General features: G+C 43.1%; 1 protein-coding gene across 9 annotated transcripts in view; it reads right to left on the bottom strand.

Annotated features, from left to right (window-relative positions):
• Positions 1-19,741, bottom strand: part of ERCC6L2 (ERCC excision repair 6 like 2) — a 58,036-nt gene extending 38,295 nt beyond the window's left edge. For 3 of the 9 annotated variants that reach the window (XR_014555936.1, XR_014555937.1, XM_083701881.1), the window contains exons 1-8: positions 19,529-19,741; positions 14,956-15,016; positions 14,344-14,768; positions 11,223-11,342; positions 9,940-10,133; positions 7,985-8,146; positions 7,362-7,569; positions 5,320-5,460 (exon numbers count right to left, since the gene is read on the bottom strand). Coding sequence is in view for 5 of the 9 variants with exons in the window: in XM_083701881.1 (XP_083558007.1) it covers positions 5,320-5,460; positions 7,362-7,569; positions 7,985-8,146; positions 9,940-10,133; positions 11,223-11,342; positions 14,344-14,768; positions 14,956-14,974 (1,269 nt within the window). In the remaining 4 variants the exon portion in view is untranslated. Of the gene's footprint in view, positions 1-5,319; positions 5,461-7,361; positions 7,570-7,984; positions 8,147-9,939; positions 10,134-11,222; positions 11,343-14,343; positions 14,769-14,955; positions 15,017-19,352 lie in introns of all 9 variants that reach the window. The other 6 variants (XR_014555938.1, XR_014555939.1, XM_083701880.1 and 3 more) reach the window with 4 other exon arrangements.
• Between the last annotated feature and the right edge of the window lie 354 nt (positions 19,742-20,095).

Raw genomic sequence — 20,095 nt, 5'->3', positions numbered from 1 at the left:
TAAAGCTATTCTTTCATATACCATGATTTAGCAATATAACATCTAAGAACATGTCACAAAACATTCACTATCCTCCCCACCTTCTCCTCTATTTTGCCGTATTTTAAAAAGTAACCGACTAGCCTGCTTTATGGATAACTTCAGATCAACTGGAATATTTTAAGGGTACAGATATATGAACAAATATCAGCCAGCAGATCAGTCCAACGTAATTTTGCACCATAAAGAAGTCACTCAGGGAACAAATTAATATTCAAATAAAAAGGAACTCACTAGGTATTCTTTTCCAGAAGTGTTTTCATCAACTATTTTCTACATGTTGTCTGCTTATTACTATTTTACCAAGGCTGCTGAAAAAGTACAGCATACATAACAATGTTTTACAATGTTATTCTTCAACCCTTGTCTATTTGTGGGGCTTTATTTTATTTTATTTTTAAGTCAGCTGTTTTGGCTGAAGCCAGTCATGAGAGCACAAATGCAAAGAAACCATCCACCACAAAGGTTTATAATAGCACAAAGAGAATCGTGTAAAGGAAATGTTTATATTAGTGCAAAAAGACCACAGGCAGTGGGAGTAATCTTCAAAACCTACACGGCTTAGTCCCTTAACCCCACGTGAAACAAAGACTCAATGTGCCTGAAACACCAAGTCTCGGTTCGGCAACTGGAAGCCTGCTCAGCAGACCCCCTCCCTCATTTTTATCAGCAGGTTTGCCATGACACCTAAATGGGCAACCGATGATTGTTGTTGTTGTTGTTTAGTCGTCTAGTCGTGTCCGAAACTTCGTGACCCCCTGGACCAGAGCACGCCAGGCACTTCTGTCTTCCACTGCCTCCTGCAGTTTGGTCAAACTCATGCTGGTAGCTTCGAGAACACTGTCCAACCATCTTGTCCTCTGTCGTCCCCTTCTCCTTGTGCCCTCCATCTTTCCCAACATCAGGGTCTTTTCCAGGGAGTCTTCTCTTCTCATGAGGTGGCCAAAGTACTGGAGCCTCAGCTTCAGGATCTGTCCTTCCAGTGAGCACTCAGGGCTGATTTCCTTCAGAATGGATAGGTTTGTCTCCCTTCTAAATGTGGATTACAAAATATTTGCTGATGTTTTGGCAAACAGACTTAAAAGAGTTTTAAGTGAAGTAATACACAAGGACCAAGCAGGCTTTCTCCCAGGCAGACACATGTTTGCTAATACAAGGAATATTATTGACATTTTGGAGCTGTTGCAAACAGAAATTAATACCAAAGCAGTGTTAGTCTTTATAGATGCGGAGAAGGCCTTTGACAATATCTCTTGGAAATTTATGAAGGGAAATTTAAAAGAAATGGGAGTGGGGAGGGGTTTTGAAAACGGGATTGATGCGATATACTCAGAACAAAAGGCAAAACTGATAGTCAACAATGTGGTTACGGAAGGGTTTAAAATTGAAAAAGGAACACGACAAGGCTGCCCAATTTCCCCGTTGTTGTTTATTACAGTTCTGGAGGTGCTCCTGAATCTTATCAGAGGGGACCGGTTGGTGCAAGGGATTCAGGTCGGAGCGAAACAATATAAACTTAAAGCTTTTGCAGATGACCTAGTTTTGACCCTGCAGGAGCCAGAATCTAGTACAAAAAGAGTTTTGGAATTGATTCAAGACTTTGGTCGGGTGGCGGGATTTAAATTAAATAAACAGAAAACTAAAGTATTGGGGAAAAACTTGACAGACATAGAGTCAGAACGGTTTCAGAAAGAAACAGAACTAACATTGGTGAAAAAAGTTAAGTACCTAGGGGTAAATATAACAGTAAAAAATCTGAGTCTATTTAAGGATAATTATGAAAAATGCTGGTCTGAAATTAAGAGAGACTTGGACTGTTGGACAAAATTGAAACTTTCTTTGCTAGGCCGAATTGCCGCTATTAAGATGAATGTATTGCCAAAGATGTTGTTTTTGTTTCAAACATTACAAATTGTGGATAAGACGGAGTGCTTCAGGAAGTGGCAGAGAGATATTTCTAAATTTGTCTGGCAGGGCAAAAAGCCTAGAATTAAGTTTAAGATACTAACTGATGCGAAAGAAAGAGGTGGCTTTGCCCTGCCGGACTTAAAGTTGTACTATGAAGCAGCAGGTTTCTGCTGGCTCAAGGACTGGCTACTTCTTGAAGACACGGATGTGTTGGATCTGGAAGGTTTCAACAATGCATTTGGTTGGCATGCATATCTATGGTATGACAAAGTTAAGATCAATAAGGCCTTTAAGAACCATATTGTCAGGAAAGCTGTATTTAATGTCTGGACAAAATACAAAGACTTGTTGGAAAACAAAACCCCAAGGTGGCTTTCACCTCTGGAGGCTAAGGCCCGGAAGAGACTCAATTTGGAGGCCAACTGGCCAAAGTATTGGGAAATATTAGAAAAAGATGGTGACAATTGGAAATTGCAGAGTTTGGAGAAAATGAAGGATAAAGTGCTAGACTGGTTACATTATGCTCAGATTAAAGAAGTTTTTAAAAATGACAAAAAGCTAGGATTCCAGGTGGAAAAATCGAAGTTAGAGACAGAACTGTTAGAACCAAAGAGTAAGATATTATCAAGAATGTATAACTTGCTGTTGAAATGGAACACACAAGATGAAATGGTTAAATCTGCTATGATAAGATGGGCACAGGACATTGGGTATAATATTATGTTTGAAGACTGGGAAAGGTTGTGGACCACTGGGCTGAACTTCACTGCATGTAATGCTCTGAAGGAAAATGTAATGAAAATGATATATAGATGGTACATGACCCCTGTTAAACTTGCTAAAATATACCACTTGTCCGAAAATAAATGTTGGAAATGTAAGGAAAATGAAGGAACATTCTTTCACCTCTGGTGGACTTGCCCGAAAGTGAAGGCCTTCTGGGAAATGATATATAACGAGCTGAAAAAAGTATTTAAGTATACTTTCACTAAGAAACCAGAGGCCTTCCTCCTGGGTATAGTCGGCCAGAAGGTGTTAAAGAAGGACCGAACATTTTTTATGTATGCTACAACGGCAGCAAGGATACTCATCGCTAAGAACTGGAAAACTCAAGATTTACCCACACTGGAAGAATGGCAGATGCAGCTGATGGACTATATGCAACTGGCGGAAATGACCGGCAGAATCCGAGACTTGGGAGAAGAAAAGATTGAAGAAGATTGGAGGAAATTTAAGATTTATTTACAAAAATATTGTAATTTGGTGGAATGTTAAGAAGGGTGCTTGATTACAAAAAATTGGCCATCACTAATCTGGATTTGAATTGGAAGATAAGTGAGATTTTAGAAAACAAAAATTGCTGAAGAATTGTTATTTATCATTTAAAAGAGTGACTATAAATTACATGATAATTTGCTTGGAAAAATGTATTGACAATGTAAGTGTGAAAGGGAAACGTGAGGAAGTCCAAAAAGGTTTGAAAATTTGTTAAGACAAAAGGAATGTTGTTTATTATTTTTGTATTTTTTATAAAAAAACCCTAATAAATATCTTTATAAAAAAAAAAAAACAGAATGGATAGGTTTGATCTTCTTGCAGTCCATGGGACTCTCAAGAGTCTCCTCCAGCACCATAATTCAAAAGCATCAATTCTTCGGCGATCAGCCTTCTTTATGGTCCAGCTCTCACTTCCATACATCACTACTGGGAAAACCATAGCTTTAACTATACGGACCTCTGTTGGCAAGGTGATGTCTCTGCTTTTTAACATGTACTTTTAACATGTACTTTTTAACATGCTTTTTAACATGTACCGATGATTAGTACCTCCCTTCTAAACCAGAATCTGAAGCGATGGTTTCCAAACCCACTTCAAGCCGTGGGTCGAGGCACCAACCACATTCTGTCAAAGTGGATGTCTGCAAGCTATGGACTAAGAAAGCCAGGAAGTTGAGAAGCAGTGGAAAGAGCTCCTGAGCCCACCAAACTATTCTCAGCTGGCAAACCTTAATTTGGCATTATGTCTGATTTGAGCCTAAGCACAGGCAACTGCTTTTGAACATCTTGACCCCTACTTCCCCTACCTCATTGCTGCTTCCTACACCATTTCATTTATGCCTTATATGTGTAACTAATAATGGCGACATTCACTTGTAACCAGCCAATCCACACTCGGATCTGAAGAAGCAAGGCTCCAATGTAAACCTGTAAAACTTTATGTGGTATCAAAAATTAAGTCTGAAAGGGTGTTCCTGAATACTTTAAATGCTAAACCTAAGACCAGCGGTGGAGGAAGCCGCCCCTATGGGCGCCTGGATGGCGTGCCCAGGGGCGGGGCGAGACACCCATAGGGTCAGGGCAAACCACAGGGCCTCCAAAGAATCTGCCTGTCTCCTCCTACTCAACTGCCCTACAGCTGGGGGGGAGGCAGCAGGCGGACCGTTCGGGCAGCATAGAGCCTGCGCATACCCAAGCCACCGCGTGGCTCTGGCATGCTGCAGGCCCCACGGTGAGTGCCGCCTGGCATTTTGTCACACATACACCCCCGTGGTGAAACCCGGGGCGGACCGCACCCCCCTTCCTCCACCCCTGCCTAAGACTAACAAGTGTAACAACAACAACATGTTTTGGATATTTAATGATGATTTTTTGAGTAATTCAACCTCAGTGCTTATTAAATCCAAATAGTAAGAAGAAAAGTGAGTGGTAAAAAAAAGTACAGTGGTACCTCAGGCTACAGACGCTTCAGGTTACAGATGCTTCAGGTTACAGACTCCGCTAACCCAGAAATATTACCTCGGGTTAAGAACTTTGCTACAGGATGAGAACAGAAATCGTGCAGCGGTGGCACAGCAGTAGCGGGAGGCCCCATTAGCTAAAGTGGTGCTTCAGGTTAAGAACAGTTTCAGGTTAAGAATGGACCTCCGGAACGAATTAAGTACTTCACCCGAGGTACCACTTTACAGTCATACCTCGGGTTAAATATGCTTCAGGTTGAGCATTTTCAGGTTACGTTCCGTGGCGACCCAGAAGCAAGAGAATGGGTTACTTCCGGGTTTCACCGCTCACTCAAAATGGCATCACATGCATGCGCAGAAGCAGCAAATCATGACCCGTGCACGCGCAGACCCGTGTTGCATTCTGCTCAGGTTGCGAACGGGGCTCCGGAACGGATCCTGTTCACAACCACTGTACTGGGAATCCAAAAACCTAGACTGCCAGAGGGATGAGTAAGTGAGTTCTATGCCACATTGTATCCATTGTCTGTGCCCCGCTTTCAGATCCATGAAAAGTTGGCATGGAAGCAGAGTGTGCCAGTTGCACACTGAGTGGGAACTTGGCAATACAATCAAACCTGTCCAAACATCTTACTTTGTAGCAGCAATATTTCCTTTTGCGACCGCTGTTGCAGCTGCACGGTTCCCCTGCTCGCAGCACCAACTGCACATCCTCTGTCTCCAGCACAGTCTTATACACAGCTCTCTGGAACTCTGTCAGAGAACAATAAACCATCTGGCAGGATAAAATGCAAAACGGGGGGAAGAAAACACCACAAATAAAAATGTTAAGCTATTATGAACAATTGCAAGAAGGTAATGATTGTGACAGGCACAGCCTAATTCAACGCGATGTTTCATTGTTGTTGCAATGTTGCAAACTTTAGCACCATATAAAGGGGGGGGTCGCTGGCTAATATCTTAGATTTAAATGACACAATCTGTCACGAATATGAAAGTTAAATTGCGGCAATCCTTCTCAATCTGCAACCAGTACGTGCAGGAGGGGAAAGGACTCAAAATGCATCAGTGTAAGGCTACAAAGATTTCGAAGCTCTTAAAAGATCTATTTTGCCATTTCCTGGCACATACTATTGCAGAACACTAATGCAGACAAAGGGGATAAAGGGAAACAGCCAGCTCTTTAGATATCCATTGACATTCTGAATTGCTGGTGTAGGAGGGAGGGGCTCTGTACAGTGGTATGACAAACTTTATCCTTCCTCTCAAAGACCATGGGTGGCATCGCCATGACATCTTTTGGTCTCAACCAGCAGGATGCAGAAATCCCAGGATCCCTCCTGAATTTAGGCCACCCACAAAGCAGCAGCACCACGCTGTGCTATAATAATCCAAAAGTATCTTGAACATATACTCACATTATCAAGAGAATGAAATGAAATGAAAGCTGCAAGATTAAAGGCAACCGAGTGGCATTGCTGTTAATCTTCTCTTTAGAAAGCCCAGTTTAGACTGTATTATTACAGGCTTTGGCTAAAAGGTAGGTATAAATAAGGAAGGAAAAGCAGCAGACAAATGTGCATCTTTATTAAAAGTATGTGTGATTGTGTATTCTCTAAAATGTACTCTTATGCTCAATGTACAAGGCAAAACAAGTTAAATGCATGCACTCTTTCATGATGGTGATGCCAAGCCCAGGCAGTGTTTTTCCATTTAACAATTCAATTAGGTTTTTACATGCATTTATCAGAAGAAAAGAAAGTATGAGAGCAAAAAGCCTCTCACTAGTCTTTTAAATGAATACATCTTCAGAACTCCGGACCATTAACAAATTTTTGCATGGGAACTGAAGACGTTAAGCTTGCAGACTGAGCTATGGGGGTTATTTGGGCTTGTAATTACAAATTCTGGACAAAGTATGAAAGGTTAGATGTGAAAAATCATTTGTCTGCGGAAAGTCCTATTTTGAGAAAAATTGCTAATGACAAAAACAATATTGCTTAACAGCATTTTTTGATCCTTTCCTTACACTGACTCACAATACTAAAGTTACATTTTAGCAATCAAGGAGACAATTCAGTCCTTCTCTAGACCCATTCATGCCTACGTATTTGCAGAGCAGTGCTAACAGCAAATGGGTTTCCCATAACTGCACCTCACAGCCCCACCAGCCCGTCCAGTGCACAAACACAGCTGCGCATGTGCATTCCCACATGCAAAAGACAGAGTGGATCTCCAACCCACCCCAGATGTCTACAAGGTAAGGTAAAGGACCCCTGACAGTTAAGTCCAGTCACAAACGACTCTGGGGTCACGGCATTCATCTCACTTTACTGGCCGAGTGAGCCAACGTTTGTCCACAGACAGCTTTTTCCAGGTCATGTGGCCAGCATGACTAAGCTGCTTCTGGCGAAACCAGAGCAGCACACAGAAACGCTGTTTAGCTTCCCACCAGAGTGGTACCTATTTATCTACTTGCACTTTGACGTGCTTTCAAACTGCTAGGTTGACAGGAGCTGGGACCGAGCAACGGGAGCTCACCCCGTCATGGGGATTTGAACCACCGACCTTCCGATCGGCAAGCCCAAGGCTCAGTGGTTTACACGACAGTGCCAAATTTCATTAAATCCACATTGAAAAGCTATAGACAAATTTATTGTTGCTGATCACTCTTACTCTGTCCTCCTTCTTGGGCAACTGATCATTTATAAGAGCTTTTGTACGCCTTAAGAAGTAACGAGATATTTTCTGAGCTAGCCTCTGCATTGCTTTTCGACCTGTTGCTAGTTCTCTTTTGGTTGCAGTGTGCCTCTGACCATGTTCTACTGGATCAGAAAATTCCTTCTTGAAGCGTGCTTCGTTACCCAAAAGTCCCGGGACAGCCCTAAGAGACAGGAAAAAATCAGTAGACATATTGTCATTCTTGTTGTGACCTCTTTCTTCCATCTGCTGTGATTTCTTGTTTGTCACTCCAGCACTCACATATCCAGCAGGATTCTACAACCAAAGATCCAGATTCTCTGTCTGCTGTTGTGTTCCAGCTGCTGGTTAACTAAATTCCCATGCATATTTTTAAATATGTTCATTTTCTAGATACCCGAGAATGTACCCCTAAGAGTGATATCCATGTCACCACATGGACTGAAACGTAATATTGGAGCATTTATAATACTGGTTGTGCCATAACTAAAACACTGTGCAAAAAACACTATCTGTGCATGTAGATAAATAATAAAATGGCATCAACAGTGAACGAGCATTCAACCTATACTTGCAAGGTAAACTTTTCTTGTGCTTACCAGTCCATGACACACCAAAGTTCTTTCATGTTGTTCTGCAGAATCGTCCCAGTAAGTCCCAATCGAACCTTGCACTTTAGAGCCTTCATGGTCTGGGTTATTTGTGATTTCGGATTCTTGATTCTATGCACTTCATCTACAATGACAGCCAACCACTCTAAGCTGGGAAAACAACCAGAAATTATGAGAGTCTCCCTAAATCCTCCAAATATATTATTTCATAAGCTATTGCCAATGAGGTTTCCCATATTATGCAAAACAATGACACTCAAGACTGAACTTTCCATGGTTCTGGGAGAATGAGAGTACAGAGTATCAAAACAAAAAAAGGGTTTTTTTATAAAAAAACAACAACCAGCAAGTTTAAAAAAAAATGTAGCTGAAAAGTTTAAAAAGAACATTTCAAAGCACTCCCTCCCATCTATGCTCCATATTACATCTTTGTCATGGCTCAAGCCCCAAATACCTGAAAGGCCATCACTTTCCCTACAAACCCCCTCTGGTGCTTGGCTGTTCCACCACCCTCAGAAATTTGGTGGTAATAAATTATACGGATGACGATGACAACCCCCCAAACCCAGCCCCTCATACAAGCTTGAAGAAGAAGCAGATAAGGGGAAAATACAGACCATTCCACTCATGGGAGTCAACCTCTCCCCTGAGCCTCCTTGGCTTGTGGACATAGCTTGCTTGGTTTTCTCAGAGAGAAGCACCCATTGACATCCCCTCTAGCACAGATGTCAGTACTGACAGAACTGGACAAGGGCCTTTTAAGTCAGCATTGTCCATGCCTCAGGGAACTGGTGCCAAGTGCAGTATAGTACCTGCAAGCTTGCAGAACACCTAATATGGTTTTTAGCTCAGCCAGCAGGGCCCATTTGGAGATGCCCAGGTACCTGGCTTGATCAGCGAGACCTGGCTTGTCTTTCCCTGGGAATAGATAGATAGATAGATAGATAGATAGATAGATAGATAGATAATTTATTTGCTTGCTTGCCACCCATCTGACTGGGTTGTGCCAACTGATTGTGACCAGACATTCCTGCTTATTTGTAGCTACAGAGCTACAGAGAAATTCTTGACATTCCTTACAAACAGCAAGTGAAAAGAACTGATTTCTGTATTAGGGAGAAAGGGTTTATCTTTGAAGGGAGACGGGGAGAGAAACTGAATATAACTTTCAGCTGGGATTTTGTAATTATTCAAAGAAGTCCATAAGAGCCATAACTTAACAGCCACAGGCACAGCTAGATAACTTTTGATCGCACCAATTCGGAATGACTTGGAACTGATGGTCGGGAGATTAAACCAAGTACAATACATTATTTGCCATCCAGCAAGAATTCATTTCAGAGTGATTCATACTTTAAGGGAGAGGTTAGGGTTGGTGCTCAGCCTACTGAATAAAGTTTTCAAAATTACATGAAGAAACAGGGCTAGCATTTAATAAAAGCGCTAAATGTTTCACATTTCAGAAATATCATGGTTCTATTACATTACTGAAGCTTGCCTAGAGTGAGAGTGGTGTTTTTGGCTACAGCCCTTTTCCCTACACCCTCCCACTGACTGGTGGTTGCCAAAATGTTCCCTGCCCCAGACTTCATCAAATGTCACTCGTTGCAATTAAAAAACTCTAGAGAAGTATTTCTCCACTCCAAGCAAAAATTTGACCGTTTCCCCTTTGCACATATATTTCTGCAATGCAGCTGAAGACATTTTCATTCTCCTATGCATGTTTACTTGAAAATTAAGTCCCACAGTTTGCAATGGAACCACTGACAACTTGTGTGCATAGGATTACAGCCACAATATATATGCTCAATGCATTTTCTCTTATTTCTCCCAAAGGTTTCAGGCATTTGGTGTCCTGGGTTTGCAAGAGTACCTTTAGGATGTAACAACAACAACCCCACACTCATTGTCTGCAGTAGAGGTAATTTTTAGAATTGTGTTACCTGTTAAGGTCATCCAAACAAAGGCGAAGGGTTTCATATGTTGTTAGTGCGACTTCACATTTCCCCTGCTTGATTCGACTCATTTCGTAGTCCTTTCTATTGCCATGCAGAACTATCACCTTGAAATAGCCCCAGGTATCCAATTCATCTTTCCAATTATATAGGACAGAAAGGGGTGCCACAATCAGGAAAGGCTGGGAAGAAGAATGTGATGTGGTTTCTGAACCAGATACAAGGTGCTGAATACATACAAGCTGTGTCTGAGTACAAAACCCCCACACTGTTAATATGCCTATGCTATCCTATACTTTTCAGCTTGCCTGGGCATGGCACAGCATGAGAAACCCAGAAAAAAGGTCCTTCAAGCTCATTAAGACCCAGTCAGAAGTTTCTTTCAATGTAGCCACCATCTTGTTTCTATGGTAAGTTTATGTAATTTGAATCCCTTGAGGCCTGAAGCAGCCCATGCAGAGGCCTGCCAGTTGGCGGAACACCCCCTCCCCATTTTTGCTCAGGAGCATGCAAGTTCTAAGCATGCCTACTTGAAGAAAACCTGGAAAATCCCCAAGACAAGGGGAAGAACAGATGGCAAGGGAATGCCAACAGTCGAAGAGTATCAGCCAAGATCAGGTGACAAGCAAAGTTTGAGAGAAGACTCTTTGTGGTGATGGAGGTGGAATACTCAAAATACACTGCTTATAATTTATATCAACCTTGGAAAGTCACCCTCTCAAAGCAGGGAAGGAAGATCTGTCTGAGTCCTGTTACCAAGCACCTAGGGATTTTAACACAGCTGACTAAGAAAGAGGTAGGAACAAAAGGTAGGCCAGGAAGCAGAACCTAGAAGTGTCATGGTGAAGGCCAGCCCAACTACAGGTGAGAAGTACAGAGGCAAGAAGGTGGAAGAATCCCCCTGTATATTAACGGGGAAGTGAAACATATCCCCACTTCAGCTGCTTCTTAGGAACCAAGAGCCCACTTAAATTATCTGAAGCCTGTTGAGATTGCTTAGGCTTTATTGGGGTCACAAAAAATGTTTTCCAGGCAAGCACAATTATTCTCCAAGCTACTGGAAGGGTCAGCAAATGGTTCTTCAATTATCACAGGAGTTGAAGAAGCCTATGGATCAGAGTTCTCCATGCCACCAACAACCACCACATTCTATAACATATTGTGGGGGTCACGCTGTGTAATTGTGGTCCATAGAACCTCACCTACATAAAGCATATCTCCATTTAAAAATGGTTTGTATTGTTGTATCTTCAAGATGCCCCTAAGCTTACTTTCTTTGGAGCAGATGGCATTTCTTTTTTCATAGTTCTTCGCAAAAATTCAGGCATGTTATTTTCAATATCTGCACGTGTCCCCTTTTTGTGCAGCACTGCGGCCAGAAAGGAAATAACCTAGAAAGAAACGCAAGTTGAAGTGTTTAAGAGAAAATAATAACCAAATTGCACTCCAAACAAAACTCTGATGCACAGCGGAAGACTACATAACTCTGTTCGCATATCAAAAGGACTGTGGGAACAAGTAGGAATTTGATGATGGTTCAACTGGTGAAACGGCCTTTTCCACAAACAAGCAGTTAAGATTCACAACAAATGGGAAAGACAGTTTGCTAAGACTTGTTTTTCAGAACTCATACAGATACACTGCCTCAGGACTCCAAAGACAAGGAATCTCAACAGAACCTCAGCCAGCCCCACTGCTGCAATTAAATACAGCAACCCACAGCTAAGCAAGGGAAGGGACTCTTCATCTGTCACAGAGTCTCCAGCTCTCAAGATGAGGAAACATCTGCCAACTAGCCCTTCTTAAAATGTGCAGGTTGCAGAAAGGAGAGTCCTCCTGACAACAAATGCAAGTAATTTGTGCTGGTAAGTGTAACAGGGACAGACGCGGGTGGCGCTGTGGGTTAAACCACAGAGCCTAGGACTTGCCAATCAGAAGGTCGGCGGTTCGAATCCCCGCGACGGAGCTCCCATTGCTCGGTCCCTTCTCCTGCCAACCTAGCAGTTCAAACGCACGTCAAAGTGCAAGTAGATAAATAGGTACCACTCCAGCGGGAAGGTAAACGGCATTTCCGTGTGCTGCTCTGGTTCGCCAGAAGCGGCTTAGTCATGCTGGCCACATGACCCGGAAGCTGTACTCCGGCTCCCTTGGCCAATAAAGCGAGATGAGCGCCGCAACCCCAGAGTCGTCCGCGACTGGACCTAATGGTCAAGGGTCCCTTTACCTTTCCCTTTCCCTAGAGTCATGGGATTCCTCATATGCAGAATGAGAAACCTTGGATGGATTACTCGCACCATCTGGAATTAATTAAAATATTTGTGCCTAAAAGGTGCAAGGAAGACTTACCGCTTCCAAGGTCCCTTTACCTTTACCTAAGTGTAACAGGGAGTCCAACCTCTTCTGCCGGGAGTATCTCACTCCTTTTATTCATACACAAGACTCATTCTTCCCGGGCAGAATCAGAGCCAGGGCATTTGGAGCCACCAGAGGTCCAGTTCTAATGCAAGTCCCAAGATGGAACGAGCAGCATATAAATAAAGGGTAGCAAACAGTAGCCCTCCAGATGGTGGATTGCAACACCTATCATCCTTGACCCTTGGCCACACTGGCTGGGTGGATAAGAGCTGGAACCCAAAAATAGATCGAGCATCACAGATTCCCCACCCCACCCTTGCTATAAAGAGAACCATGTAGGCACAGAAAATGACCTGTATAAGTCAATTTGCAGCACTTGCTTTGATTTCACTAATTTGGTTACAGGCAATGATGCCCGTAGCTTGTTGTAGCATTAAAAGTCAATATTACTTTAATCACATTCACAAAGTAGTCCTGCTTAAACCAGAATTTTACTGTTCAGCTAGGTGACCGGGATGGAAAAAAAACAGGCAAGTTTAAAATATCCATCCATTAACCAGCTTTATCATTAAATGTAACATCCCATGCCAGCCTTGGTTTGGATTCTGCTTGGTTTTTATGCATTTGTCTCATGAAGTTTTATTTTATTTGGGTGATGTGGATAAAATTCCATGAAAAATACTTTTAAAAAGAAAAGAAAATATTCGTCCACATATCCACTTCAAGCTTACAATGAAATTCAAACTGTTGTGAAAAAGATGCTTCTAATTGGATTCCTGGTTCTCATCATGAACCACTGCTATTATCAAGTATAATGACACACAAAATAGGTGGCAAGCCATGCATGGAAACTTATTTTTTAAAAAAGAGAAAGTGGTAAATTATGGAAAGAAGCTGTAGAATAAAACCAGTCTGGAGTTTAATCCCTGGATGTCTCACACAGCAGAGTGCTATTTCATCCTTGGAGTGAAAGAATGAATTGCCATTCTGAGAAAATAATGTTGCAGGCTTCCTTCCCCACGCTGACAAGAAAGCATTTTTACAGTCTATCTTTCCTCACATACTGTCATTTTGCAATCAGTGGTATATACCAGTGGTCTGGGAAAGAGTGTAATAAAATTCCCCAACAGGCAATATAAAAAAAGCAAGAGGAAATCAGCCTTGTTTTTAAAAGGAAGCGTAGAGACTGTATACTCATGATCACTGTCTTAAGTTATTTTCCACTTTGTGACAATTCTGGAAAATTAAAGACCTCACTCCAGTCTCACCATCTGTTTGCCTTCCAGGTTTATCAAATATCATGGTCAAGACAGAAGAATGGACTCCCAACTTTCTCATTAATATCATTAGCTTAATTCTTTCTAGAGGGTTTTTTTAAAAAAACCTGAAGCATCTAAAGGCCTCACAACTGAGGAGAGAAAAACTGGGGGAGAAACGTGGCTATGGCTTACTAAGTTTCGTTTCGTTAATTATCTAATTATAAAACCTAGGTATAAATATTATCAAAGCAGCTACAGACAAACACAATACTAAGAAGCAGAACAAATCAAGGGGCAGGAGAAATTTAGTTGTCCTCACAAGTTCATGCAATGGGCTTTTCGCCCTTGTCCTCCACCTCTGGAGAGGAAAGTGTGATCATTCCACCTGACAAGCTGCAATACTTGGCACAGACTAAACACAATGTTGAATTTCACCAAAGTGGGGTGGATAGGCAAAGACATAGCTGAGATGCTAAAGGTCAGGTGTAAAGGGTTGGCCAGGTATGAAGGAGGGGGAGTTGACAAAGGGGTAAGCAGGCTTGATGAGCGGAGCAAACAGAGATGGCAGCCCCTAGCGAAAACTTAGAACCACTAAAAGCAGGAAACAACAATCATTCAAATGACTGGCAACTCAACAGAATTTGTGAGTTCCCAATATCATCACAAGCACAAATCATCATAAACACACGAGACCCTCGCAAAATTCAGCCAATTCTTTACTCTGCTCCAGACATCAACACATTTTTGTCCTTAGAATAGCAGAAAGGAGGTAAGATACCTGTACAGTTTTTCCAAGGCCCATGTCATCTCCAAGAATGCACCCGTTACCACAAACAGCGTGTCCATATAAAAACAGGGCCCCTTTTCTTTGATAATCACGTAGATATCTATTAATTGTATATGGGATCCGATCTCCATCCTTAGACAGCTCATAGTCAACTGCAGATGAGGGAAATCTTCTGCCAGGGAAATGAGGCTTCTCCAAATCTTCGTCATCAAATATTAAGTTCTTCGGGGCATATTTACTGGTTTTGATGCTACAGAGTTTTGCTACTAGTATTTTCTTTCCTTGAGAGCCCCTAAAAGATACAACTGCAAAGGAATTCCCATTCTCATCTGTTTCCAAGGATGTTATTGTGGCTTCACAAAGCTTCTCATTTTCAGGAAAAGGAGCAAGGCATTTATCTCCAACATGCCATCTGTCTGTTAAAAATCACATACAACAAAAATAAGTGTTTCAACCTAAGTGGAGTATACTTAATTAAATTCTATTCTTTTTTTCTGAATAAGACCACATAAAATTGGGATGCAAACTGTTTTAAATTAGTCCTGCAAAAATCAAGACGCATCCTAACACTGTTCTCTTCAAGGTAACAGAAAAATCACCCACCTGCCAAATCGTCACACATTCTTAGTTATAGATAAGCACGGATCCCCAAATACCTATAAAACTGAAAGGAAGAAACAAGCATAAGCAAAAAATTAGTATTAACAAGATAAGAGGCAAGTATCATTAACAGACATTTCGAACATACAATTAACCTCCATAAAGGAACACCGGAAACAAATGCTATCATAACATAATGTCCCAAATAATGACATCTCCATGCTGGAAAAAATAAGAAGAAGAGTTTGAATTTGATAACCCGCTTTATCACTACCCTAAGGAGTCTCAAAGCAGCTAACATTCTCCTTTCTCTTCCTCCCCCACAACAAACACTCTGTAAGGTGAGTGAGGCTGAGAGACTTCAGAGAAGTGTGACTGGCCCAAGGTCACCCAGCACCTGCAGGTGGAGGAGCGGAGACGCGAACCTGGTTCACCAGAGTACGAGACTACCGCTCTTAACCACTACACCAGCTAACTGTACTTTTCACTTCAGGGGAGGGGGAAAACTGTGTCCCTCAAGATGTTGTTGGGCTCCAGTTGCCATCAGCCCCAGCCAGTATGGCCAGCAGATCTGCTCCACTTCCCAGTGGGGAGAAGTTGCAGTGGACCGTGTGGCCACCCACTCCCCACCAGGGGATCCCGGCCATGTCAGAGCCCAGCCGGCCAATCCGCTGGCCGGGGGGGGGGGCTTGGCCAGATCTGTTTAAATTGGGGGGCCAGCCGGCAGGCTTCCTCTTTGGCTCACTTCCTCAATCACCCGCCCTCCCTCCCTATTTTGCAGGTTTTAGGCACTGGCCTTGCTATGGACTGCGGTTGGTCGCCGTTGAGGGGCCTGGTAGGAATTTTTCCACTTGGCAAATTGGCACGGGCCATTTGGTTTTCGCCTACCTCGTAGCAATCGTCACAACTTTGTTAGGGTTGCGGTTAGGCATTGTTTGACCTTGTGATGGGGGAAGTGTGGCCATCACCTGCCCCTCCAAGCTTAAGGGTATTCCGTTAAAGGAATCCGGGGGTACTGACTTTATCCGAAGCCCAGGTCAGAGGCTAGGGCCATGACACGACCCCGATGGGAATACCAGGGGGAGCTCGAGATAGTCTGCATTGACAGGGCTCCTCCATCCGGTGGTTTACCCTTACCAGACTTCCTGCACATCGGGCAGGAGTCAGATATAGTCAGGTCCAATCAATGCCTAAGCCAATACTGCTCACATTCTGTAATTCGATAAAGTTGTGGCCAAATTTGCCCAATAACATAAACCTAATATCCGTGTCCTTATGTGTGTTATTTCCCGATGAGGGGGTGGCTGCAGGGTCTTGACACGCAATCAACAGTTGTAGTCGAGCATCTTTTGGAGGGATTTGGGTTAGTCATCCAGGCTTTAGGAGATCTCAGGTGAGGCATCAAATCAAGCTAAGGGACCAGCCCTTCTTCTCCTACATCCCTATGAGAGGGAATAACAGTGCTCTGCACTTAGGACAAAAAGTCTCCCCCTCAATTATAATTATAATTCTTTTTTTTTAAAGGTGACAAGCATAGCTGAAGTGGGGTTCTTCATGAAATACCAATCTGCAGGAAATCAGTATAAAATGCTGACAGTTTGATGCCCTGAAAGGGGACTTTGGCCCAGGTAAGCGTGCAGTGAGCTGCAGCCTAAACATCTCTTGAGAAAGGGGCTAGTGTGTGACTAAACTGACTCAATTACAGTGTTACATCGGGTTAAGTACTTAATTCGTTCCAGAGGTCCGTTCTTAACCTGAAACTGTTCTTTACCCGAAGCACCACTTTAGCTAATGGGGCCTCCCACCGCCGCTGCACCGCTGGAGCACGATTTCTGTTCTCATCCCGAAGCAAAGTTCTTAACCCGAGGTACTATTTCTGGGTTAGCGGAGTCTGTAACCTGAAGCGTTTGTAACCTGAAGCGTATGCAACCCGAGGTACCACTGTATCAGCAAGCAGCAGGTGGCAGGAAAGAGAGCAGAAGCTGAAGACTATTATTTGTTTATTGGTATTTATAGGCCGCTCATTAACCACATCCTCTGTACAGTAAATGTAAGAACGTAAGAAGAGTCTGCTGGATCAAGCCAACAGCATCCTGTTCTCACAGCAGCCAACCAGATGCCTGTAAAAAACTCTCAGGCAGGACCCGAACACAAGACCACTCTCGTCTTCTGCGGTTTCCAGCAACTGGCATTCAGCAGCATTAGTGTAGTCATCATGGCTTGTAGCCACCAATAGCCTCCATGAGCTTATCTAACCCTCTTTTGATGCTATCCAAGCTGGTGGCCATCACTGCGTCTTGCGGGAGCAAGTTCCAAAGTTTACCTATGCGCTGTGTGAAGTGCTTTCTTTTATCTGTTCTGAACCAATAGGGCCATGGGCGTAGCCAGGGGGCAGGGGGAGGCAGCTGCCCCCCTCCATCAAGTAAATAAATAAAAAGACTTAACTAAAAGTAGAAATAATCATAATATTTGAAACTGAAATGCTTGTTAAAGTCACTTGGATGACGTTGTGGTGCATTCTAGCGATGCAACTGGCAACCCGACTGAGTGATGGACTATGCTACACCATGTGGAAGGAGAAGAAACTCAGCAAAGAGCAGTTGAAAGAGCTGGACATAGCAGATCTAGTAAAAGAGGCAGAAATCCTTTATCCTATCACAGAAAAGGTTCTGCTCATCTCTCTTGCTCAGCCATGCTCCCCTTGTACCCTAGAACAGTCATTCGGTACCATATTTTTTGCTCTATAACGCGCACCAGACCATAACACGCACGTAGTTTTTAGAGGAGGAAAACAAGAAAAAAATATTCTAAATGAAATAGTGGATATATTATTTTTGTGGTTCATGCTGTGGCCACAGACATGTGATCTGACAGTGAGTTTGGAGTAGCCCAATGCAAAAGTCCTGAGGATCCATGTGGATCCATGCTTTGTAACCACGGAGGAGGGAAGGAAGGGGAACCATGGATCCTCTGCTCACGACTGCAGCAGATCCTTCTCCCCCCCCCCCCCCGCCACCCGCAGGCATTCGCTCCATAACACGCACAGACATTTCCCCTTACTTTCTAGGAGGAAAAAAGTGAGTGTTATGGTGCAAAAAATATGGTACATTGCGGAGAGTATAACCTGGCTAAGGGTGATGATGGCAGGGGAGCGTCTCCATGGGTAATGCTTACTGAGTGCGCGCACAAAAACCACATTTGGGAGAAAGGAGGAGTTGGAGAAGGAAATGCAGAGAAGCATTTCAGCAAATCCAAGGGGTAAAATGAAAAAGAAAATAAGATGAGAAAAGGCGTGTTCTTTGTAAGTTTGCAAAATATACTTGTTAACTTTGGGAAAGGTACTCCCTGGTGTTACTTTTTATTTTATTTTTTGACTTCCGAATCTGCTAGACAGAGCAGGATAACAGGTGGGTGTCCTAACCCCTCCCCCAAACATAAATCCTAGCTATGTCCATGAATACGACATGAAAGAAGGGTAAGGCCTGCGCTTACAACACCCCTGACCATGCTGAAAATGCAACTGAAATGCAGCAACCTCTGGAGGGCCACAGATTCCCCAGCAGCCTTGACATCAGCTTAGAGCAGCCTCAGCCCAAGAACACACACAAAGGCAATGCAGGAGACCCTTCTTCTAAGCCAGCATTAAGATGCACAAGATAATATCACCAAGACAACTATCTGTAAACAAATAGTAAGCATCCTTACTATTGGCAAAAGAAGCTTCTTTCCCAAATCAGTTTTATCTTAAGCAACAGCAAACACAGTAAATAAAGAGTTCACTTGTTAGTGGTTCAGTGCTCATTTCTTCTCTTTCCGAAATATATATTTTATCTTGAACAATCGCAAACGCAGTAAATAAAGAGTCCACTTGTGATATACCAGTGGTTCAGTGTTCGGACTTTGTTCCGGTAAACCGACGTTTCGTTGCTAAATACCTTTAGTCATTGAGCTGTCAAAATCTACTGGAACAGCACTGCACCGAATGAACAAGGAAAATTAAATCAAAAAATAGGTTGAGAAAGCATAGTTAAGGCATAACTTTGTAGTGTAAACGATACACAAGAGAAAATGGTATGTAAGCGGATTAAATGTATAAAGGTGAGACAATAACCAGTCTATTTGCACATACCTAAAACAAAAAAATTCCTTCCAGTAGCACCTTAAAGACCAACTAAGTCAGTTCTTGGTATGAGCTTTCGTGTGCATGCACACTTCTTCAGATACACATGCACACGAAAGCTCATACCAAGAACTGACTTAGTTGGTCTTTAAGGTGCTACTGGAAGGAATTTTTCTGTTTTGACTATGGCAGACCAACACGGCTACCTATCTGTAACTGCACATACCTAGTTCTTACCCCCCAGTCCCACTCATACAAAAAAATCTCTGTAGAAACTTACCTGTCCCCATCTGCATGTTTCCTTTGGGAGGAGCATAGAAAGAGGACGACGTCCTTCAGTTTGTTAAATCTCCTTAGGAAACATGGGCAGGGCTCACAAACCTAAACCTATTTGGGAAAGAAACTACTTTTGCCATTTTCAATGGACGTTTATTGTTTATTTACAGGTGACATTACCTGTAAACAACATTTCAGATATTTGTTGATATTATCTTGGTGTCGACTGCAGTAGTCAGCCCTGTTCATTGTTTTAGCATTAAGATGTAGGCAGGAATAACTGGAATTAAAGGGCACTTCCGGGCTGGGGGAAAAGGAAGTTCCCCCGCGCGAGGCAAAAGCCCCGAACTCACGTCCGGGGTTTCAAAGCTGCCCTATTTCGAAGCGAGCAGCAAGGTCTCGCGAGATCCAGCCGTGGTCTCGCGGGGTCCGGGTCTCCACAGAGCATCTCCTCTCAGGATGAAATCGCCCTAGACTTAAAAAGTACAGAGTTGCCCGCCCGGCCTCAGAGTCTATGGTTGTTATCCGAGCTCCATTTCCCCTTCCTTGTCTCACCCTCGGTTGTCGGCGCCGAAGGTGGAGAATTCCCACAGGGCACGATGCGGGGCTGAGCAGAAGAAGCCTGCCCAAGCCAAGGAGAGGAGCAGGCAGCAGTTCCTGCTCTTAGGAAACTCCCGACTCTAACCTTTTTCCTATCTCTAGGGGGAAAACGAACGGCTTTTGATGCCGGCTCGCGCGGCCAATTCT

Source organism: Podarcis gaigeae (genome assembly GCF_964106915.1).
Source record: "Podarcis gaigeae genome assembly, chromosome: 11".
Lineage (NCBI taxonomy): Eukaryota > Metazoa > Chordata > Lepidosauria > Squamata > Lacertidae > Podarcis > Podarcis gaigeae.
The sequence above is the reverse complement of the archived record's forward strand: the minus strand, read 5'-3'. Positions and strand labels throughout refer to the sequence as shown.